Here is a 24,825-nt window from a genome sequence, read left to right on the forward strand (position 1 = left end):
GGCACCTTTGGGTCCAAACCACCCAGTCATCCATCCGGTGACACCACCTTGTTCCTCATTTCTTCCTCTTTGATACCCAGGCTGCATCCCATCAGCCATAAAGCTTCACGACGTCCGTGTTCCTGTGCTTGAACATACCCAGTTAAGAGTTTCCTTATCAGGATTCTATCCGCCTCTCGGCGTCAGTGAGTTCATTAATTGCTTCTGCGCATCATCCGGTATTTCCTATTGGACCTCATTTTGCGTTTTGAATTCTTCAATTTGGTCTTCCTTCGGATCCAAGACAGCATCCACTTCGGTTAATTGTTCCTGCAATGACATCAGTTTTCCTTGTAGGGTGTCCGCTTTTTCCATCCATTCGGCTGCTTCCAGCTTTAGCTTAGCTAGTGCTCCAGCGTGCTGCTTTTCTTGTTCCTGGGAGGCAGAAAGCCAGAATATGCTTTCATCTTTTTGCCTGGTGACCACATGTAATTGCTCCTGCGGTGACGCTATCTGCAGACTGGCTCGATGGCTCGCATTGTCCATTGCGTTGGAAGACACAACTAGCTCCTCCTCCAATACCATGGTCTTCTTTCTTAGTTTAGCCGCTCTGTATTCTGCGGCCAAAGCACTGCGCTTACGAGAATCTTCGGATCCCAAAGCGTGGCGCTGTGATCTCTCCAGCTCCTGCTTTAGGTGTCATTCTTCTTCACGTGGATGTTGGATCTCATTCTGGAGGGCACAGGTTTCCATTTCTTTGTTTCGGGGCCCACATGACTTCATCTCTCTTCCCGCTGGCACATCGCTGTCTTGTCCTGAATTGATGTAACTGCATTTACAAGCTGATGTAATTCCCCGATCTTGCCCTGTTGTCTTTCAATAGCCCTTTCAAAGCAAGCACCTTCTCTTTCATTGGAGCACGCTAGGATTCTTCCTCTCTCTGCAGCATTAAAAGCTGCGTGTTGGGGCGCCTGGGTGGCGCAGTCGGTTAAGCGTCCGACTTCAGCCAGGTCACGATCTCGCGGTCCCTGAGTTCGAGCCCCGCGTCAGGCTCTGGGCTGATGGCTCAGAGCCTGGAGCCTGTTTCCGATTCTGTGTCTCCCTCTCTCTCTGCCCCTCCCCCGTTCATGCTCTGTCTCTCTCTGTCCCAAAAATAAATAAACGTTGAAAAAAAATTAAAAAAAATAAAAGCTGCGTGTTTGTCTCTAGTAGTGCTTGATTTTGTGTCTCCCGTTCTCTAGATGTTTCCACTCTTGTTTCATTGTCCTGTTTTAGTTTACACACGTCCATTTCAAAATTTGATATTCTCTCCTTCATTTTTGTTACTGCCTGCCTCCAAAGTTCCTTTTCACCCACTTCGCGGGTGAAATTCTCGTTCAGGGGAAGCAATTCATCACTTTTTCTGCTTTGGGAAAACCGGAGCTGTTTTTCCTGAAGTACGTTTGGTAAAACATCTCGCTTCTCCTTGAGCTGCTTGATCTCCGAATCGGGGTGTTCGTGTTGTTTTCTTTCCAGTTCTGAAGGGGCAGCAGTCGAAGCAGACAATCTCTGGTTATCGTCCTGGAGGGTTCTCATTGTGGCATCTTTTTTCCTGCATTGATTTTCTCAGCTCTTCTGCCTCTTAATGGAGCAATCGTTAAGACTCACTCGATACATCAGACTTAATTGCCTTAAGAGAGCCTGCTGACTCGGATGATTCGGTGGAGGGCTGGAACGAAATGATGGCGAATTTCCCTAAAAGCAGATCCTTGCCATTGCAGAGCTCCGCGATGCTAGGCCGAATTTGTGTCAGTCCTGTCTCTGAATGTTTTTAGTTTGATTTCGTTTCCTTCGTGACTCTGGACCAGGCCAATACAGGTCATCTGTAGTCTAGGATTATTGTCACTGTCAGAACCCTCGGCTGAAGTTTTTGAAGATGTTTCTGAAGCTGGGGTGACTCCCGCTTCGTATTTCGTACCGAAGTCATCAGGTGCTATTTCCATTCTTCCATGATCTTAACCTGCTATTTTAATTTGTCCCGTTCTTGTAGAAGCTCCTTGACCCCATCGATACTAACACCTGTAACCTCATCAGCAGTGCCGGATATTTGGAAAATTGCCAATAAAGCCTGACATTTCTGCCTTAATGCATCCACTTCAATGTCTTTTTCTTGAATAACGTGTGATAAATTCTGAATCGTTTCTCTAAACACGTCCTGGTCGCTAGACTCAATTCTAGTGAATATTTTCATCTTACCGCTTCATGAGATAGGCTTCTTTGGCAACCATTCTATCTGTCATTTTGTGATACTCTCTGTTCAGATTGCTGTTTTCCCTAGTTCTCCTGTAAGGCAGCTAATACTTGTTCTCTTTCCAAAGCATACCTTGCAACTGCTGCTGAAGGTTTGCCACATTCTGGTTGTAGGAAGCCACAGACGTCCTGCTGGGGCGGTCCTCTATCTCCAAATCTTTTTGCCGGATAATCTGAGTTAGTTTACCAGTCTCATCTTTGGATGGGTGATCAGTCTGTTCAGTTAATCAGATGTTCTTTTCAGTGAGGAGTTTAATCTCCAATTCTTTTTTTTTTTATGTTTTATTTCTTTTTAATCTCCAATTCTTGTCCTTTTGTTCCTTTTACTTAATCTTTCAGTTTCAGCTTTAGATAAATCATGCTTTTCACTTCCGTTTTTCTACAGGAAGATGCTGAATCGTTGTTACTTGAAAAACATCAGAATGTTTTGCAGGAATGTGCTGGGTTTTTTAAAGATCTGGGTTTTCATTTGCTCTATTGTGTTCTGCAAAATCTTAATCTCCTCATCTTTCACTGAAAGGAGCTGAGCGTGTTTAATGTTCACTTGCTCATGCTGGTGTGTGAGATCATCTACCCTCCGTTTCTGGTCTTGTAAAGCACGAAGCCATTGCAGTTTACCCTGACGTTGATCCTCAATGATCTTTTGTTGTTGTTTGATTTCGTCTTCCAGACAAACTCTTTCTACATTCAGCTGATACACCTCGCATTCTAGTTCCATGATACTGTCTTACGTTTGCGGGTCCACCACAGGTACGGTTTGGCTGTGTTCTCTCAGACACTCCAATTCGTCTTGCAGAAATTCATTTTCTTCTCTGGTGGATGCAAGACGAACATCTTGCTCCTCCACGGTTTGCTGTAAAATTTCGTTTTCTCTTAAGACTTGGACGTACTTCTCTAATAGCTCCTGGAGCTCTGGCCTTCTTTCAAGTTTTTCGATACAGATTTCTTTCTCTTTAATAAGTTGTGTCAATCGCTTATGCTCCTCCAAAGCAGAGGAGAGCATTTCCTTAGTTTCTCTATGGTCGGCATCCATCTGCTCAACACTCTTTTTGAGTTGTAGTATTTCATCGTCTTTCTCTTGACTGCATTGAATTAAACACTCCTGCTCTAACTGGGAGGAGGATTTAGACAAGTGATACGTGTTGGTCGGTTCTTTACTAGCTTGCTCATACCTGGCTGTTTTCTCCAACAGCTTCTTTTCAGCCCGGCACAATTTTACTATTAACTGTCCTTTTTCTATTTTTAAGGCCCGCATAATAGATTTTTTTTCCAGAGAATTCTTATGGTTACAGACAGTAATTTCTTCCAGCCGACGTCTTACGTCTTCAAGCTCCAAAACCAACTTTCCATTTTCCACCTTGAGATTGCAAGCAGCTTTCTTTAAATGGCCATTCAGCTCTTCCATTTCTGAAAGGCTTTGCTGCAACTTTCTAACTGTCGTTTCCCTCCCTGGAAGTGAGTCTTCTTCAACAGTATTGTCAGAGTCTTGATTAAGAGACTGTGCTGGCTCCTTCTCAGCTCTAGCAGATTCCTCCTCGTCTTGTTTAATATGTTCCTTAAGTTCAACGTTCTCCTTTGGGATATTTACATTATGTGTTTGCGACGGATCTGACCGATGCAAATCATTAACAGCCAGTTGACTTTGAGGTGATTCTTCGTTTTGCGCATCTAACTCTTTAGCTGTGTCCATTTGCTCATCTTCAAATGGACAAGCTCTCTTTTCATCATTGAGATCGTGTCCCACTTTGCCGTTGATGCCGTTGCCTTCATTTTGTTGTTCTGATAGCTGACCTTTCATCAAAACCCTGGGCTGTGTAGTTTGTTTCTGTCCATCGAACTCCCCCAGCTCTGCTGTTGGGAGTTCCTTCTCGGTCCTACCCTGAGTGGATTTTTGTCCGTCGGCCTCCAAGTCACATCTTAAATGCTCTCCTTCTGAATCCAAATTCACACCTCCTGGATCCGTATGTTCAATGACTTCCTGCTCATGGCTCACTTTCCAAAGTGCCAGTTGAAGTGCTTCCCGTCCTTGACCTAGTGAGTTTTCTTGTTCTAAAACGTAGACTCGCTCTTCAAGTTTCAGATCGTCTCCAATGAGATTGTCACCCTGGGTTAAGCTACACCGTGGCGTCATCTCCTTTTCCGCATCGGACAGCACTTGCTGCAGTCCAGACACTTCTTCCACCGCTGTACTCTCGGAAAGGACTCTTTCCTTTTCCGTCATTGTATCACTTTGCCTCAAAACGGAAGGCTGCGATTCACATTCTTCAATCCTTTCCTTCTTTTCCTCATGTATCCGGTCCCATTCTTTCCTTAAAGCGTCTCTCTCACTTTCTACCGAAGATAATTTGTTATTGATGTATTTGACAGTGTCCTCAAGTTCTTCAATTTTCCTGGTAGACTCCACTTTTTCAGTCTGTAGCACTTGAATGGTGTTTTGCATATCCTCAATGACAGACTCATCGGCTGCTCTGATTCCAGAGTCATCCTTCTCTAACAGATTTTCCAGTTCTTTGATTCTTTTTCCATAGCCTTTTGACTTTTGATGGTACCTGCGACGTATTTCTGCCAGTGTCTGTTGATAGACATTCTGCAGTACTGCCTTTTCAAGTTGATGGTCATCAATTGCCTCATTTCGATTCTGTTCAAGTTCCCTGATGGTAACCTGCAGTTTGTAGATTTCATTTTGCTCGGCGCTATTCGCTCCCGGTGCTGAAGACTGGGAAAAATGCTTCCAATGCTAACTTCAGCCTCCAGTCTTAAAACTTCATTTGACAGTCTGCTTATTTCTTGTTGTGACCAAATTAGGTCAGCAAAGTCCAGGTCATCCCCCGGGAAGCTGAAGCAAAGTAGTTGATACCGTAACCCAAGGAAGGTGACGCTGTGGTTGATTGAAGGGCTGATTGGAGCTTCAGCAACTGGTTCTTGACCCCTATCTGTCTCACTTTAAGAAGTTTCATTTCTACCTCTTTCTGTTGTAGCTGATGTCGGTAGCTAAGAGTCTGCCGCTTTATTTGAAGCTCCGAGGCTTCATACTTCTCTTCCAGGTGACTACAAAGACTTTTAAGTCTCTGATTCTCCGATCTTAAGGTTTCCCGACTCACTTCACTCTCTTTTCGGTCAGAGTCAGGCCCTTCTCCCACCTTTTCAGTTCCCTTCATCCTCACATCTTTGATGACCCCAGAGATGCGGTCAGTGAAGGAAGTCACACTGCCACCCACTTGCTCTAGGGCCCAGGCCACCAAACGAAAAGGATATTGCTGCGGGTCATGGAACTGACCTGGTCCGCTCTGCAAAAAGCGTCCAGTGCAGTTGGTCAATCCCTCTAAGTGTCTCCGAAGGAAGGCCTGCGCCAGGCTAATAATCAAAACACAATCAGGCGTTTCTAGGCAACGCCACACCGCACACGGGGCTGCTAGGGTCCGCGTCACCCATGCCCACGACCTCCCACCCCTTACCCTCCCCCCAATGCCCCGGGGGCCATCCCTGGTGGTCCCCATTGCGTGTGAGCACCTGCGGTCAGAAAATGAGCCTCGCCCTCGACTTTCCCGCAAAGTCAGATCACAGTACACAGGGCTCTGTAGTTTGTGGTTTCCACGCAATGATTTCTTTTAATTGACATAAAACATACACAGTGACACGCACCCATCCACCTAGGAGCGTAGACAAATGTCTACAGCCGCACCTCGGTACAACCTAAGGTGGGCATCCGGAGGCTCCCGCGTACCCCAACCCCCTCCCGTCTTCCTCCCTCCCCTCCCCCCGTCCCCACCCCTGCCCGTAATGCCCCGGGCCAGCCCTGCAGGGACAGCGCGTCCCACGCCCGGGTGTGGCTGTTCCCTGCCGCCAAGACCGCGGGGTCACGCCGCTGGCGCCTGCCGTCCCCTCCCACCGGTGCGCGGCCTAGCCGGCCGGGAGTCAAGAACGCGGGGGCGCTGGGACGCGGGGTTCCGCACGCTCAGCGGGGCGGCGGGGGGTGGGGGTGGGGGTGGGGGGAGGGGGCTGGTCGTTGGGAGCCTGGCGCTCGTCTGCCAGCCCGGCCCCGCGCGCCCCCGGCGGGCGGCGCCGCTGGAAGTGACGCGTCAGGGCGGAGCTCCGGCCCAGAGCCGCCGACGCTGCCGCAGCCACCGCCGCCGCCGCCGCCGCCTCCTCGGGGGGAAGCGATGTAGCCACGCCAGGCCGTCCCCCGAGCTGCCCGGCCGGAGCCCCGCAGGCCGTCGCTGTCGCCGCCATGAAGAAGCAGTTCAACCGCATGAAGCAGCTGGCCAACCAGACCGTGGGCAGGTGAGTGAGCCGCGCCGGGCCGGCCGGGAGCGCGCGGGCCGGGGACCGGGGGTCGGGGTCGTGGCCCGGGCCGGGACGGCCGGCTGCCCCGCGGGGCCCTGCGCTCCGGCCCGGCCGCCCGCCCGCTCCGCGCTGGGTCCGCTGCGGGCCAGGGAGGAGGGCTGCGCCACGCCGCGGCCTGGCGCCCAGCTCGGGCCGCCGCCCGAGCTCCCGGGCACAGCGGGGCGGGCCGGCCTCCCGGGACGCCCCCCGCGTGGGTCCCCGCTGCCCATTGTCCCGGCCCCGCTGAGCATCGTCCTCTGGGGTCTGGACCCCAGCTTTCCCCGGGCCTCCCCCCCCTCTCCCGGGGCTTTGCCTTGGGCGAAAACTCGGCTAACTGGTGTGCCCGAGGCCGGGCTGGCGCGGTGCTCTGGGGGGCGGCATTCTCAGCCTTTCCGGGTCGCCCGGCCGCTGCCGACGGACCGTCCACCTCCAAGTGCCTGATGGCAGTAAATAAGGAAGGGGCGATCAGAGCCCATCGGAGCCGCTTAGGGAGACTCAGGACTCCCTTGGAGGGACTTTGGAGGGTGTGCCGTCTCCCAACCGTGGCCCCTATGGACCCGACTGCTCAAGTTCTTGACCTGTAGACATTTGGAACCGGGAGGAAAGAATTGTGGAAACGCCTTGGGCAAATGGAGAAACAAAAAGGGGGGGGGGGCTGTCAAAACAGCTTTCCTCACCTTTGATTGGGGAGCAAATCCTTCTCCAGGTTTCTCTGGTATGGCTTCAATGCTTGACAGAAACGATGGATGATGAAATGACAGAAGAGACCGGAGTTTGTAGTGGTTTTGAGAGCCTCTGGAGGTTGATTATGGTGTGCTGTGTTATCTGGGGTAAATCTTTCAAGGTCTTTCAGGGCAGCGAGCTGTCCTGTCCCTGCTGACTGTTTATTCTGAGAAGGGCTATGAAAGTGTGACTTTTTCATCGCTTTTTCTTCTTCTTTGTTTTCAACAGTTGAGTAAAAGGGGGAGTTTGGTTTGGCCAAAGCACGTGGGGACACTTCTTTTCTGTGTGTGTCTGAAAATACTTTTACTTCCCCTTGAGCTTTCTATATTTGCTTTTTACAGTTTCGTTTCCCCACCTAACTTTTTTGCTTAGTTTTGTTCAATTTCGTTGCTACCCCCAGCCTGTTATCTCCGTGTGCACTTATCCTGTTTCCAGAGTGGATCCCTGTCCCTAGAGCCTAGCAGTGCCTACTTTTCTGTCATTTGTAGGAAAATGATAGAAATAACGAGTGCCAAGGGGAAGGCAGACGGAATAGTCGTGGGGCCCAAAGCTTCAACCGGGCATCTGTGAATGAGTTACAAGATAACTCCTTAGGAGTTTTCTCCCCCCCCCCCCCCCCCGCCCCCAGCATTCTCAGTAACATGCATTGTGAAATCAGTATTTAGTGAGTATCAAGACACATCTGTCACATTGTCGTTCTGGCCAGTTTGTACATCTTATGAGGAAAGGGGCGTTTGCTCTTTTTGCACAAAGTTCTGAGACTTTTAAAGCTATCAAGCCACTCAGGGTCTCTTTGGCTCCAGCTTCCTCTGTGGCAGCTTCTCTCTTCACACTTCCGAATTACAGCCATATGTGCCTCCTTTCGGTTGCCAGAGGCCGCAGAACTTTCTTCCCTGTCAGCCTCTACCTGGAAGTCTCCAAAGCTCCTTTCACCTCACCTGCCATATACCTGCCTCCTACTCATTCTTTAGGTGTCCAGGCAAAGGTCTCTGCCTCTAAAAGACCTTCTCTGATGCTCCAACGTGGATTGGGAGTCCCTCTCCTGGCCACTTACGTACGTCCACATAACACCTGTTTTTCTATAATGCAACGCCTGTTTACTTGTTAGTGTTCTCCATTAGACTGAATGCCTTGAGGGTCCTTGCCATCTTTCTCTTTCATTTGCCAGCTCTGCTGTGGCCCCTATCATATGGTAGATTCTCCATAAACATTTGTCAATCTAGCACACACCTAGTTCTTACCAGATTGCTCCGGTGCTGTGAGCCCAAGAATGGGAAAATGAAAGCTGGATAGAGTAAATGGTGATTCGTGCTAGGATTGTAATTCTGGCCCTGACCTTTGACTCTGTTTGAAAATCTTTATTGCTAGATGCCAGTGGAAGCAGCAGCTGTTACAGAGCTATTAGGGGTGTGGCAATTTCTGCTCCCAAAGCCAAAACTGTTTACTGGGGAAGCTTTGGCTTTACTCCTGTTGATTCCCTGCATAAGTTTGTATTTTTTCCACGTCAATAATGACGAAGGACTAGGGAGGAAAAACGGAGGCAAGAGAGAGCCTAGAACTGTAATTGTGTGTTATTGGCGTAGGCATCGGGATTGGGATTTGGGGGGTATTTGGGTCAAGAGGCGCCCCCCGCCGCAGCCAGAAGTGATATTCTGTGTGTGAGTGGCTCGCCCATTGTGTCTGTGACGGATGCATAGAGTTCTGAGTGGTGTCTTGCGAGGAAGTATTCTCTTCCCAACAATGAGGACCTCGTGAGTCACCCCACAGTGAGGTTCTGTGGGATGGACATGTGGGAGAATTCGTAACGGCTAGAAGAAGTTGAGTTCTCATGATGCAGTTTGTGGACAATGGGTGCACGAGTCTGTTTCGGAAGATGGTTTGTGTATCACAGGCGCGAGGATGATGCAGTGGTCTCTTGAGTGGGGTGTCCCAAAGAAGAGAATTAGGATGGCTGATTCATCCGTGCAAGAGACCCTTATTGAGCCCAAATTATGTGCCGTTGTGGAAAGTAGAAAAGAATCCAAGTGAATACAAACGCAGCTTCTGCCCTGAAGGGGCTCCACAGACTTGTGGAAGAGATAGGCAAGCAAAAATGATTATATACCATGAGGTAAGTCCTTATAGAGGGATGGCCAACACACTAAGTGAAACTCTACTCTTAATGGATGGAGAGAGGTAACACAACAAAAGAAAACAAAAAAAAAAAACAGGAGAAAATTTGACCAGAGCCTTTTCCCTCTATTTTTCAACACTTCTTTCGAACTTCTGTTGTATTGAGTAGGTCCCTTTTTTTTTATTAAAAAAATTTTTTTGTAAATATTTATATTTGAGAGAAAGGGTAGACAGAACATGAGTGGGAGAGAGGCAGAGAGAGAGAGAAACACAGAATCCGAAGCAGGCTCCAGGCTCCGAGCTGTCAGCACAGAGCCTGACGCGGGCCTCAAACCCACGAACCGAGAGATCGTGACCGGAGCCGAAGTCAGACACTTGACCCAGTGAGCCACCCAGGTGCCGTGTAGGTCTCCTTTGATTGTCAGTCAACCCACCTCGAGGGGCGCCTGGGTGGCTCAGTTGGCTGAGTATCCGGCTCTTGATTTCAGCTCAGGTCATGATCTCACAGTTCCTGGGATCAAGCTCTGTGCCAGTGGTGGGGAGCCTGCTTGGGATCTTCTCTGTCTCTGCCCCTTCCCCGCTCTCTGTCTCAATGACGAAAAAAGAAAAAAAACACACAAAACCAAACCAACTGGAATTGTTATAAGCCAAGCTGCGAATTTGATTGGCTCCTATGTGAGGAAAAGAGTCCAAAAGCAACATAGTTGCAGCCAGGGCTGGCTCCAGGGGTTCCACTCTTTAGGGAAGCTGTGTCGATAAGCAGGAATCGCCCCCCCACCCCCACCCCTCCACCCTCCGGCTTCCAACGTCTTCAGTTCAAGTTCCAGGGGGACAAAGAATACCTTTCACTGTGGCCAGAGCCCCAGGATTGACTCTGAAGGTATCTGATGGGGTCAGTGGCCTTTCCCTGGACATGGAAATGGAGTCAGCCCCACGCAAGCCACAGGGGCCTAGAATGGGAGGGTGCTGAGCCCCCTCCCCCGCAAGATAACCGGGGTGTTCTTACCAGCAGGAGGCAGGAAGTGTGGTCTTTTCTAGTCCTACTAAAAGGAAAGAAAGAGCTTTTTGGAAATCCCTGATGCAGAGAATCCAGTAGCTGCGGATGGCAGTTGGCGTGGAGGGTGTGGAGGCAGGGGTGCACCAAGGTGGGGAACTTGCGCATTTGGTTGTGAGGTCGATGAGTCCAGGAGGACAGGCATCTGGGGGCCTAATAGCAGAGTTGACTACGTGGGTGAGGCTCTGGAAAGGAGTGTCTCTTTGGATGTCGGCTTCTGCCAAGATGGAAGCTCTCCCTGGAGGCCTGAATGTTCTCCTAGATAGTAGCCTTTAGATAAGTCAGGGTTGCAAACTCCAAGCCTCAGGGGGCCAGGCTAATAAGAAGAAAATAAGAGCGACTTCGACCAGGTGAGGGCCGTGGGGGACTCGACGGTGCCTGTCTTACCAAAGGGCCGCGTGAGAATATGGGCCCGCTGTCGGGCCCGACCTTTGGAGTTGTTGAGAAAGGCCTAAATCCTTCTGGATTTTCATGAAGATGAGGTGGCATTTAATGCCAATTGAAAACAACCACCAGGACCCTGAACAGGACTAAACAAAATACATCTGTGGCCAGATTTGGTCTGTGGGTCCCCAGTGGGCAGTTGCTTGTGTAAAAGGTTGGGGAGGTGAAGATTCCTGTGATGATTTTTCTCTTTTTCCTCCTGCGCCCCACCCTCCCATTACTACCTTCTCAGTTCTCGGATGTGTCGACGAGCTCGTCCTTTCCTTTACAGAAACGTTTCAGAGATCGAGAGTAGTGATCATCAGTACTTCTCTCCTGGTTTGGTTTACCAAGTGCTGTACCGAACCACCTGGCCTGGTCTCACCTACTGGTGCTTGTTATCATTTCTGGTTTAGAGAGAGGAAAAATGACCTGCCGTTGTCTGCCCGGCCAGCGAGTGGCCGAGGCAGGACTTGGGGCCCGGGGTGTGACTCCGGACCCCGTGTGTTTCCGACTGTAGACACTGGGCCGGCTGCCCGCCAGGGAAGGGTTCCTGTGGATGAAATGTCTTTGGTGCTTGCTGACTTGCTGGGCTAGATGCTTTTGAGTCAAGTCTCTCGCTGCCTTCTCAACAGCAACTCCCAGAGGTGATGTTATTTATTCCTGGCTTAATGATGAGGAAGCGAGGACTCAAAGAGGTCATCGGGCTAGTTAATAAGAGCGCTGCCGTTCATCAGAAACCAGGGTTCTGCTTCCAAAGCAGATAGAAGTCCTTACTTCACGCAGGCAACTCTTTCTTTAAGACACCCCGTGTTAGAATTATGTGTGACGAAGCTTCCACAAAATCCTGGAAGCTAAGAGTTGGATGTTGCTCTTGTCCAGGGGCTCCCGCTAGGGATGGCCCCCTAGGGGACATTTGGCAATGGCCGGAGACGTTTTTGTTTTTGTCGTGACTTGGCTCGGGCGTGGGGTGCTCCTGGCATCTGGCGACACAGGCCGGGGATGCTGCTGACCAGCCTACACCGCCAAGGACAGCCTCGCCGCACAGAATTATCTGGTCCCAAATGTCAAGAGTGGTGAGGTTGGGAAAGCCTGGTCGAGTCCTTTGAGATTCTGGATACGTGAATCGTGAAAACCGAAGATCCGTGATGTTTGCCTGCAGGGTGAAGATGTGTTCTGTTTGGTCTATTTCTTATGTGTGGAAGTATTAATGACAAGCATTGGCCCACATTTAACACTTGGGAGTTTTCACGTGGAAACCTGGACTTCCAGCTTCTTCTCAAATCTTGCAAGACCTGGCGAAGCCTGGCATCGCGCCTCGCGAGAGTACACGTCGTCATAGCTGCAGCTGCGTAGGTGCTGTCCCGTCTGGGTGGGGCATCGACCGTCCAGTGTGCCCTGGTCCCTACCTGGCTTGTCCTGCTGGGGTACGTTCCTTGCGGACCCCTCCCTGCTCACAGATCTCTCAACGACCTTCTCCAGGAGCAGCAGAGTCTCTGCCTCGCGAGGTAGCCCGTTGCGTTAGGGGCAACATGAGTCAAAGGCATCTCTGCCCGTGAGTCCCAGGGGAGTCCTCTGCTGCCACGACGCATGTGTCTCTCTTCCGCGAGATGGCCCTTTCTGTATTCGGCGTCGCAAACCGCAAACCGTGTCCTCGCTCGATCAGCGGTAACATTCTCCACCCCTCACCTATTCGACACCCCGACTTCCTCCGCCTTTTCCAGGGGAGGTGGCTGTGCTTGGTTCGCTTCAGTCTGGGTGGATCCCGTCCAGCCTCTGCATAGAGCAGAGGAGGAGAGGAATGTGTTCTCCCCACGACTTCTGAATCCGAGCTTCCATGGCCTGCTCATCCACTGTATTACCTCCTGTGAAATCAAACAGGGTTGTTTATAGGTGAGTGAAGAAAGCCCGTGGTTCAATGAACCAAGATGAACCCTAAACAGATGTGCTTACATGTGGCCTTATGGCGTTGGTTTTACACGTGAAGGCAGCATGTTATTCTAAGAGGAAACGATGTCTGTGGTCGTGGTTCCCAGTGTGTCCACGGCAGCCCCCTGCCCCCGAGATTGGACATGGGTATATGGTATAGGGTCCCAGAGTCAGTATGCACACCACACAGTCTTGTCGGACTGGAGATGTTTGGCCTTTATGATTCTGTTTCTCTTTCTCAAATGTAGGCAGGTGCCATCGTTATCAATCAAGTATAGATACATGTACAAATATTATTACACTCCTATCTGCTGTGTGTGTCTATTTTCTTAAACGTGGGTGTTAAAAGTACAACAGGCCCACAGTCCTTTTTCCAAAACCCTAGGGGCCAGATGAGTTTTGGAATTCAGACGTTTTCAGATTTTATTTTATTTAAAAAAAAATTATTATTTTTTTTTTATTTTTTTTTCAACGTTTATTTATTTTTGGGACAGAGAGAGACAGAGCATGAACGGGGGAGGGGCAGAGAGAGAGGGAGACACAGAATCGGAAACAGGCTCCAGGCTCTGAGCCATCAGCCCAGAGCCTGATGCGGGGCTCGAACTCACGGACCGTGAGATCGTGACCTGGCTGAAGTCGGACGCTCAACCGACTGCGCCACCCAGGCGCCCCCCAAAAAAATTTTTTTTTAATGTTTATTGATTTTTGACACAGAGAGAGACTGAGCATGAACGGGGGAGAGTCAGAGAGAGGGAGACACAGAATCTGAAACAGGCTCCAGGCTCTGAGCTGTCAGCACAGGGCCCGACGCGGGGCTCGAACTCATGGACCGGGAGATCATGACCCGAGCCGAAGTCGGACGCTTAACCGACGGAGCCACCCAGGCGCCCCTTTTTCAGATTTTAGAAAAGTAAAAATGTACATATGCTGTTACTGTATAATCCATGGTGTGGGTCAGCATCCCTTCATCGAATATGTTAATATTTCTAGAGTGAAAATATAAAGGTACTTCATGCTAAATGGAACACTTAAAGATTGTAAATGGCTTCATATTAGTTCAGGTCAAGTTTTGTTACCAAATAAGTTACCAAAAAACCTTGTTTTTTAGATTTCAAAATGATGGATAAGGGGTTATGGAGCTGGTTTACTCAGTAGTAATGCTCCTATTGAGAGAGTCTGAGATGGTTTTTTGTTTTTTTGTTTTGTTTTGTTTTTTTGCCTTTTACTCTATGTAATGCCCCCTTACTCCAAAAAGTTAGAAACCACAATGATGTTCTGTAACTAGGGGTCACAGACTCAAGTGCTAGGCAGGTAAAATTAATAAGCGAAGGGAAGGTAGATGTAAGGCAGTAGAGAGAGGCGAGGAATAGCAAAACTAGCTCATTGCATGGGCTTGCTTGCTCTTGGCAAGTCTAGCTACCTGTTGACATGGTGAATGTGGGTGCAGGAACACTCACCTTCCCATTTTTAAAGATACTCCAGAACGCTGATTTTTTTGTGAAGTTTATTGATACTTAAATATCAGCAATGAAAAAGGAAAAGAAAAGAAACCGCTGGACGTAGGCCAGAGAAAATATATCTGCAAGCTTTATCTGGCCTTGGGCTGCCTGCTCTGACCTCTAGTTGCGAGACTGATTCTTACCGAATGAAAAGTTGGACCGTGGTGTTTTGGTAGTGAACGCTTTCTTGAGATGGGGATGGGACATTTGCTTTATCATTATTCGTTGTGCTTTACATATATGTCACATAATTTTGCAGTCAGATGCTCTACCCCTGAGCTATACCCCCTATTATATAATTTTGGAGCGTAAAATATTTCAAAAGAAAAACACTGGAGCACTGCCTTATTTCCTAGCCAGTGGGAAGTTTTCTTTCTCATCTATGAATTTGAAAGTTTAATGTTATTTATTTTGGAAAAGGGAATGAGAACCCCAAGTTAAAATAGTGCCCTCTTGGGGCGCCTGGGTGGCGCAGTCGGTTAAGCGTCCGACTTCAGCCAGGTCACGATCTCGCAGTCCATGAGTTCGAGCCCCGCGTCAGGCTCTGGGCTGATGGCTCGGAGCCTGGAGCCTGTTTCCGATCCTGTGTCTCCCTCTCTCTCTGCCCCTCCCCCGTTCATGCTCTGTCTCTCTCTGTCCCCCCCCAAAAAAAAAAAAAAACGTTGAAAAAAATTAAAAAAAAAATAGGGCCCTCTTTTTTAAAAAGTTTGAATTAAAGGGGGTTAGATTATAATGTCCCTGCCTTTCCAGGGCCACAGTGATCTGAAGTGCCATTGCATGTCCGCCCCCGTATTTGGACTGGGAGGTGTGCCTCATCTTCTCTCCTCTCAGACCGTATCCCTGGTCCTATCCCCATACCTACTGCCACACGGCTGATGACTTTCAACTTGATGTCTTTTTTTTTTTTTTTTTTGAGTTTATTTATTTTGGGAGAGAGAGAGGGAGCGAGAGAGAGAGGGAGCGCACACAAGCAGGGAAAGGGCAGAGAGAGAGGAAAAGAGAATCCCAAGCAGGCTCCACACTGTGAGGGCGGAGCCTGACAAGTGGCTCAAACTCACAAACCGGGAGATCGTGACCTGAGCCGAGATCAAGAGTCAGATGCTTAACCGACTGAACCCCTCTGGGTGCTCCTTAATTTTATGTCTCTAGTCCTGGAATCTCTTCATCTCTAGATTGATCTTTGTCTTGAACTTCTCTATTTAAAAGTCCTGCTGAAATTCAGCTCATGAACTGCATCCTCAAATTGGCCTTCTTTCCCTGTATTCCTTGGGCCGTGGGTCAGCAACCTCTGGCCTGTAGGCCAAATCCTGCCCACTGCCTGTTTTGTGAAAAAGGGTTATTGGATCACAGCCACGCACTGCAGCAGCACAGTCAAGCAGATCTCATGGTGACTGTATGGCCCACGGAGCCCATGCTATTTACCGCCTGGCCCTTTGCAGGAAGAGTTTGTGGACACCCGCCCTGGCGCACCGAATGCCGGAACCGCGTCTCCTCTGTCACCTGCGATCCCCCTCTTTCTCCTCCATCTTCTTTATATCCAGGCTCTCCCTGCCATCTGGCAGCTCTGCCTCTGGACCGTCTCTGACTTGGTCTCTGCCTCTCGATGGCCTTAGTTAGTTCAAGCTTGCGGGGTTTTTTCTTTCTTTCTTCTTTTTTTTTTTTTTTAATGAAATGTACTGTCAAATTGGTTTCCATACAACACCCAGTGTTCATCCCAACAGGTGCCCTCCTCAAGGCCCATCACCCGCTTTCCTCTCCCCCCCCCCCCATCAACTCTCAGTTTGTTCTCCGTATTTAAGAGTCTCTTACGGTTTGAACTGTTTTTGTTTTTTTTTTTTTTAACCTGGACTCACAATTGTCTTCCAACTGGCTTAGCTGGCTTGAGCTGGATTTTATCCATACGTGGGACATCTGGGCTTCCTCTTTGGTCTGATATGGCCAATCCAAATTTTAATGGTCATAGCTATTCCTCTCAATTGTTTTCTTCTGATGAAATCATGACGTTCGTAGGACATTTTATGTCGTCCTAGTATTGCTAAATTGTCTTCGAAACGATAGCGCTGTCATTGAGTTACGGTGCGGCAAATAATTTACACTGGATTGTATGTCACCGTGCGTGATATGATGAATGTCGTGTTTCACCGTCACGCTGTGCTGACTTGTAGATGCTGTCTTGTAAAAAATCTACCTATTTTAATTTTTTCTGTTAAGGTTGAAATGAATGTGTCCCATATTTGTATTTCTTGATGAGTTTTCTATATGTGTTATTTGGTCATTTAATTGCCAGTTGTCAATTTCGTTTTTTAATCACCAGTTTCGGTTCAACACCTGTCTGCTGAGAACCTGTCAAATGCTGGGGTTAAAAAGATAACGGATTCCTAGGAATTTGAGTGGGGAGAGAGACCTACAAGCAGATAACTTGAATACAGCCGGTTGTACTTATTCCAGCAGGCCTTAGGAAGTATGAATGCCACATCTTGATTTATTTATACATGACAAGGTAAACAAGTTCACTTTCTTCTCCTCAGGTACATCACGTAATGAGTGCAGTGACAGAATCTTGAGGGAACGCATTCACGACTAGGTACAGGTTTGATACAAGAGTCAGAAAATAAAGCGGATTCTGTTGAAAATCCGACCGACCCTGTGGATTATAGAAGAAACTGCTTTTGAATAGGAGGAGCCTCTTTGTAGCCAGTGACACGAAAACAATATCAAGTTCATCTCAGCTCTCCCGGTTTTAAGACTCGTGTCTGAAGTCTTGCTATTGCCTGTGAATTACAGCTTATTAATTACTTGCCTAGATTCCTTCCTTTTGATTGGTCCCAGCATGTTTCTCTCTGTCCTTTCTCACAGTCCTTTTTTTTACGTGTCTTCCTTATCAGAGATACTTCGGCCTAGTTGTCCACTTGATCTCTCCATTCATGTTTCATTAGCAGTTTTTCTATCATTTCTGAATGGGTTCATCAAATTTCTGCCTCCTAAAGAGTTTATAGTATAAACGGTAGACTGAGTGACAAGGTACTCAAATGAAAATAAATGTTCAGAACTGCACAGAAATTCTCCTAAGCAATGACCAGCTCCATTTATAAGTCTACCAGCTTGGACTCCACGTGGTCGCTGGATACTTTGATGCATAGACAGGACTGGCCACTTGAACCCATGCGCATCTGTACCTTGGGGAAATACACCAAAGTACTTCTACTTCACTAGGTACGGTGGGTGCAGGATAGATGTAGCGTGGGCGCTGGCATGGGGTCGCTGAGACGTGCCCAGGGGTCCGTGAAGCCTTCTCTGACATGTGACACTTGAATAATCTTGAGAACAGGAAGGTAGGGGTGATGGGTGGTAGAGGATTCCCAGGGAGAAGAAAAATTCTCAGGGGAAACCTAACCCACTGACCATTTTGTCCTTTAACTTCATGTTTTGTTTGTTTGCTTGTTTGTTTACTATAATTTATAGTAATTGGAAAAGGCAGTGTTGGAAAAAGTTATAGTGTTGGAAAAAGGCAACACTGTCTGATTGCTAGCAGTGGGAAAAGTCTGTCCAGCTCTTATTTTCCAATGAGGTAGTGAACTAATGGCTGTTTGTAGATCCATATGTTCTTAAGTCCAGAGCAATTGTGGTGTTTAAATTCACAAGCCTCTGGATGCATTTCCATCCAATAGATAGAGTAAGTTGGTTCTTAAAAGCTTTGAAGCTCTAAAATCAGGGGACTTAGGTGGCTCATAGTTAAGTAACCAGCTCTTGATTTCGGCTCAGGTCATGATCCCACGGTTCATGGGTTCGAGCCCCGTCCCGTGTCAGGCTCTGCGCTGATAGCTTGAAGCCTGCTTAGGATTCTCTCTCTCTCTCTCTCTCTCTCTCTCTCTCTCTCTCTCTCTTCTCTCAAAATAAATCAACATTAATAAACAAGGTTTAAAACCAGTGTACCCTTATTTTCTTTGCTTAATGAAAACGGACAGCCATCTTTCCCCAAAATAGACAATTTTTAATTTTTTCTGCTAAGGTTGAAATGAATGTGTCCCATATTTGTATGGGAAAATCTGTGGAGGCATCATTTCTCACGGTGAAGCTTATCGTTTCCTTAATTTGCATCATGCTTGTTCATCTCCCCTTAGAACCTTTTCACTACTCTCACGGCTTTTACCTTCTTGGACACGCTAGGATGTGTAACGTTCCTCAAACAACCCCAAGATGGCAGGACTAAAACACACGAACACCTGTGACCGTGGACGTCAACTTTTAGAGACGGGCGGTATGGATCAGCCTTTGTGCTCATCGGTGGAGGACCATTGTTCGAAAAGCTTCCGGGCCAGTTTTGGGGGATCCTGGTTTGAGGACCACTGCAGTAGAATTGGGGGAGCCCATATGTGCAGAAGGTTGAGGAAGCCAAGCTGGTGATTGAGGAGGTGTCCTGTGGTGGCAGGTGAGCCAGGACTGTGGAGGAAGGGGAAGGGACACGAGTGAAAGACGAGTCAGGAAGCGATAGAAGCAGCCTAAGGGAGAGGTGATGGCCACCAGAGCAGGACAATGGCGTGGGACTGATGTGAGAAACTATTGAGCACCATGGCTTTAGGGGCGAAGAAGGGAGGGGTTGGCATGATTCGGGTTATGTCTGGATGTTATTTACTGAAATCGGTGACACAGTGATTATTCACTTTTCCATTCATTTCAAATGCTTGTCTTTTTTGAAACATGTAATTCTCACACCTGCTTCGACTTTCTGTTGACTTTGTTTTCATTGACACGTGGCTTCGGGTGGGTGTGTTTGTGCGCACCGACGCCACACTGTGCTAATAATAACTGTGGATGTGTAATGTGTTCTCACTCTGGCAGAGCTGGGCTCCTTTGGCTTTCCTTTTTCAGTTGCTGTCTCCCATTTCTGTGTAGAAGTGAATTTTGGTATCGTTTCTAGTTCCTAGAAAAATTCTATGATTGTGATTGGTCGAGAGCACATTAATCCATATATTTAGTGGGTCCCTGCTATGGGGTAGGTCCTGAGAACCCAAAAATAAGTAAATCCCAGGCATTGATGGCCTGGCATATCTGTGAACTAAACTTTGGGGAGGATTGATGTCCTTTCCCATGAGCCTGGCACGTCTCTTTCTACACACAAAGGTTTTCTGTGCTTCCTGAGGGCTTTGTTGTTGTTGGAAGAGTGCCTGATTAGTTCAGTTGGCAAACGTGAGTGACGTTCATGTCTGTCTATATCTTTACGTACTAAATAAAGATGTGCTAAATTAGTCATGGCTGATCATTTTTGTTACTTCTTTGAATTTCGACGTATGTATTATCTTTTATCTATGTTTTTATTTCTCCTTTTCCTTTTCTTTCAGCAATTTCTTTTTCATCCTCATTTAATTGGTTAGATTCGAAAATAATGTGTAGCTGTATAATTGTTTATAGCAATACTGTCTAAAGGGCGTGTGATTTCACCCTAATTAGGCGTTCCAGAAATGTGGTAAGGTGAAGTCGTGTTTAAATGCAAATGTCCTAATCTGAGTGGTTCTCAGTGGAAATCTACAAGCATTTTCCCTCTGCTTTTGGAGCCACACACCTTGTAGTGTGTCTGATGTTTGAGCCTTTATTCCAAGGCTCAGTCATAAGATTGGCAGGCGTGTGGCTTAAAGGCATAATACTGAATTGAGGTAGCCTAACCTTATGGAGAAAACAATCACAGTGCACTTGGACTGAGGAAGGAACTGGAAGAGAAATTTGAAATGGAGCCTATGTGGCAATAGGTTTTTATTTATTTCGTTAGTTTTAATTTTTAAAAGGTTTTTATTTTTGAGAGAGAGAGAGAGAGAGAGAGAGAAAATGTGAGCAGGGGAGGGGCAGAGAGAGAGGGAGACACAGAATCCGAAGCAGGCTCCGGGCTCTGAGCTGTCAGCACAGAGCCCAACACGGGGCTCAGACCTACAAATCGCGAAATCGTGACAGGAGCTGACGTCAGATGCTTAATTGACTGAGCCACCCAGGCGCCCCAGCAATATATGTTAATATAACTTCTAAAGAAGTGATCAGCAGGTCACAGGGCAGTGGACTTAACTGCAGCCTTTGACTCTTAGAACAGTCTTTAGGAATAGAAACCTTGCTCCCTGTAGATGTTACATGGAGGTTCTGACGGCCTCTTCCCCCCCCAAAAATCATCCACACGCACAGACTGGCAGAGAATTTCACGGACTCCACAGACCTCTTCAAGCCCACGGCCAAGAACCCCGGGCTAGTTCCTGGAGAGATGTGTAGTCACGGCCCCCACGCTAGAAACACATCTGTGGAGAAGCGCTGTTTACAGGTGTCTACCTCCGGTGTAGGTGGGTGGTGTTCCGCTGTTCTCCAGAACACACGCTTGACGTCTGTGAGAGCCTTCCCCAGAAAAGCTGAGATGGGATATTCTCCACGATGAGATCTGGCGATCACATGAAATTACTTTCCCTGAATAATCGGCTTCTTTTGATAGTTAGTCCGTTCCATAATGTTTTCAGAGCTTTTAGGTGAGGGCTTAAGAAAACGAAGACTCCTGTGGGGCAGCTGGAGTCTAGTAAAGAGTAACTGGACTTGAGTCCGTGTGGTCCCCCAGCTCTCTGTCTGACCTTGGCCGCCTGAGCCTCCCAGCTGCGCTCCCACGCTGGTGAGACGGGGCTCCTGCTACCACCTGGGAACCGGCCCTGGGAGATTTAAGAAGGCGGCATGAGGTAAGGAGGCGTCAGAAGACAGGGAGGAAGCAGTATGAAACAACAGGTTAGCACTGGAAAAAGTAGGCGGGTTAGATTGTACCTCACCATTAGGGGCCAAAGTCGATTCCAAATGGATGAAGAGTTTCAAGTGAAAACCCAGAACCACAGAACGGAGGAAAAGATGGAAAGTTCTTCACGCTCTGGCAGAAAAGTACAGAGAATGAACAATAAAAGATAACCACGCAAATAAAACCACCATTATAAACTTAACCACGCAAGAATTAAACTTCTGTCTGCCTATCTCATAATTAAAATTATGGCCAATGACTAGGTGGAAACAGGAGCAGCCACAACGGAGCATTAAGATCTTTAATGTATAAAGCTGTGTTATCGATCAGTTGAAAGAAGTGCACGACGGGGGCACCCGGGTGGCTCAGTTGGTCGAGCGTCTGACTCTTGATTTCAGCTCAGGTCATGATCCCAAGGTCATGGGATCAAGTCCCATGTTGGGCCCCACACTGAGCATGGAACCTGCTTAAGATTCTCTCTCTCTCTCTCTCTCTCTCTCTCTCTCTCTCTTCCTCCCTCCCTCCCTCAGTCCCTCCCTCCCTTCCTCAGTCCCTCCCTCCCTCCTGCTCTCTATCTCTTTCCCTCTGCCCCTCTCCTACACTAACCTGTCTCTCTCTCTCTCTCTCTCTCTCACTCACTCAAAAAAGCACACTATAGTGAGCAAATGCCATGAACAGAATGCTCACAGATGAAATACAGATGATCAGTAAGTACATAAGACTCATTTCAAAATTGTAACTAACCGAAGAAACCCAAAGCTCTGAGACTGCATTTTTCACTTACTAAACTGGCACAGCTCAAAATGATGATATGTTGCTGTCTTGGGAGAACTGACGAAGGCCGTCATACAGCCATACACAGGTGGGAGTATAAACTGGCATTCCTTTCCAGAAAGAAATGTGCCTTGGCGTTTTAAGAACCATTTCTAAAATTGGAACCCAAATCGTCCACCTCGTCCTCCAGTCTCTTGTCTTTTTGGATTCCTTTCCTGAACAGTCCCCCTCTGTGCTTTGCTGGGTCCCTTTCCTTCTCTGACCTCAGTCAGTCACAGAGGGTGTCTTTCACATCCCTTCCAGCCGTCTGTCCAGCCGGCCTCTTTCCTTCACCTGTTGCGCAGAGCCACAGCCAGGCTCGTTCATCTGGGGCTTCTTCGCGCCTGTACCTGGGATGCAGGGCGTGGTCCAGAAAGATCGTCTCGTGTGGTGGGTCAGGCCGGCCCAACTGTCACGGCCTCCAAGCTCAGCTGGGCTTTAAAGACTGCCTTCCAGCCCTTGGCGCAGTTTCCCGTCCCGTTTTCCTAAGCCTTGTTGCCAGACTCTTACTTCCCTCAAACCTACTCCACCCCTTCTGCAGACACACCCACTCTCCTGGGATGGACGACCTGCCTCCCAGTTCCCAGAGAAGACCTGCTGCCGCCACCTTCCCTGCCCTCAAGGTCATTACCTCCCGCACGCACACCGCTCCCCCCCCCTCCCCGGGGGCTTCCCTCTGCGGCCTTCCTCTGGCCACTCTGCATTTCCAGCTTCCCTCTCTCCACTGGCTCTTTTCTGCCACTCGCGATGTTCAGGTTTGCGACAGCTCGCGTCTCTCTTCATGTGGCTTTGCTTCTCTGTCTGCGCTCAGCGCCCTGCGTCTTGGCTCCCGGGAGCCACCGCCCTCACACCTTCCTGCCCTCCCTGCCACACTCTGCATTCTCGGCCGGTCCTTCATCCTTGCTCTGGTGGCCCACACTCCCAACTTCTTGGGCTTCTTCCCTGGCCTCCCTGCTGCTCTCTGCTCTTGGGCTGCTCTTGTGCTGTGTTGCCCCTAAGGCTTCTGTGCTTAGCCTTCGTCTTCTCCCCAGATCTGCGTTCTGAGCAAACTCCCCCAAAGCAGTGTTTTTTGCTGCTCCTGCTAACACGCTCTGAGTTTCCTTTCCGGGTGCCTCTGCTGTGCTTCGGAACCTCATAGCAAGAAACACACCGGACGTCGCCACTGCACGCTAAATCGACCCCTTAAACCCGGCATTTCCGGAGCTGACCGTGTTGACCCCAACCTCAGAGGCTCCCAGACTTTCTCTGGAGTTGAAGAGCCTCGCTGTCTAGCCGGTCACTCAGCGTGGAAACATGGTGGCCGTTCTAGGGGATTCCTTCTCCCTCTCCATCCACGCCACGTCACGAAGTCCTGCGTGTTGTATCTTTGTAATAGCTCTCTGTCGCCTCCCCTCCTTATCCGCTGCTTTTGGGCGGGGGGGTGGGGGGGGCTCCTTATTCTCACTTGGATCTCCCATTCTCCCTCCGGTCTCTTCATTCTCAACTCCTCAGTTTCCCTGCGCACCAGTGTGTCTTCCCTCCCCAGCCCTCCACGCACCTTCCACACTGTTGCCAGGAGGATCCTTCCAAAGAAAATAATTGTAACACTGCTAGCTTATGTGTGTTTGGGTGCTTACCATCTGCCAGGCCTTTTCCCAAGTGCTAGTCTTGTGTTGACTCATTTAATACCAAAATCAGTGCTGTATTATCCCCTTTTACAGGTGAGAAAACAGAGGCCCAGAGAGCTGCAGTTAAGTTGTCCCAGGTCACAGAACCAGCAAGTCTGTCTGCAGAGTCTACACTCTCAGCCACTTAACGTCATAACAACAAAAACCACATTTTGAGCTTTCTAGGAATTAGCTCGTTGCGTGTATCCTCTCTTTTAATCCACTCAGCTCTGGAAGTTGGAAATTCTTAACGTCTCCGCTTTTCGGACGAGGAAACAGGGGCACGGAGACATGAAGTAACCCGCTCATACTTACACGGCTTGTAGGCGGTGGACGGGGCTTTGACCCGCAGCAGATGTGCTCTGGGCTGTCAGTCTTAGCCACCTCACCCGCCCACAAGGGGCCAGCACCTTCTGAACTCACACTTTCATGAGTATTTTTCTGTTCTTCTGGGTTGTGGGTGGCAAAGGAGGTATACTTGTGTGAGATGTTCATGCTACTAAGAGTGTGATGAGAAAAGACCAGCGCCTGTTCAAGTGATATCCAGATGGAATGGGACGCTTTGCCCAGTAATGCCATTGAATTTCCTGTGCCAGTTGAACATGCTTCATTCTGTTTTTCCCTCCTGCCTTTGTAGGCGTTGACCGTATGATTTGGGATTTTTCATAAATCCTTAGGAATACAACTACCATAGTAGTATGTTATAGCACAACAGCTTGTCTCCACCAGTAGGCTCCTGAAATTTCCAGGGTAGGAAAATTCTCTCGTGAACTTAAGACATTATGGGAGACATTTTCGTTTCAGGTGACCTGGTGAACACGTGTGTGTTTCTTCTCTCTCATTACAGTCCACTGAAATGTTAGGTATTTTAAAAAAAAAAAAAATCTGGGAATTAGAAAAGATGGTACTAAAAGCCATTCAGAAAAACTCCCAGATGACTGATTCAGAAGCAGCCCTGTCCTGCTCATTGTCCAAGGCAGGACAATAGGATGTAAGAAAATACTCAGAAAGGCTAGTACATCCATTAAAAAAAAAAAAAAGCAAGCTACTGAGAAAAAGGTACAGAGTTCTTGGCAATTAAAAAATCTGTCACTAGTTCATAAAAAGTCCTAGGACACTAAGCAGAGAAACGGTCTTTGGAAAAGCAGTGAAGCAAGTTTCTGTGTTCTTTGATTTCTCAGGATATAGGACTCCCCAAAAAGTACATCGTCAGGAATAGCACTCATAAAACAGGCCATTACACAGTCAGAGGAGCGTCCCTCCTCTTCCTGCAAGCGTCCCGTCCTA

At 48.4% G+C, this 24,825-nt stretch overlaps 1 protein-coding gene across 5 annotated transcripts in view; it reads left to right on the forward strand.

Annotated features, from left to right (window-relative positions):
• Positions 1 to 6,397: 6,397 nt before the first annotated feature.
• Positions 6,398 to 24,825, forward strand: part of ARHGAP17 (Rho GTPase activating protein 17) — an 89,270-nt gene continuing 70,842 nt past the window's right edge. For 3 of the 5 annotated variants that reach the window (XR_015245634.1, XM_086692668.1, XM_086692669.1), the window contains exon 1: positions 6,398 to 6,549. Coding sequence is in view for 4 of the 5 variants with exons in the window: in XM_086692668.1 (XP_086548794.1) it covers positions 6,497 to 6,549 (53 nt within the window). In the remaining variant the exon portion in view is untranslated. The remainder of the gene's footprint in view (positions 6,550 to 24,825) is intronic. The other 2 variants (XM_086692667.1, XM_086692670.1) reach the window with 1 other exon arrangement.

The sequence above is a fragment of the Puma concolor genome, chromosome E3 (assembly GCF_028749965.1).
Source record: "Puma concolor isolate L17-30 chromosome E3, mPumCon1.1.hap2, whole genome shotgun sequence".
NCBI classification, from domain to species: domain Eukaryota; kingdom Metazoa; phylum Chordata; class Mammalia; order Carnivora; family Felidae; genus Puma; species Puma concolor.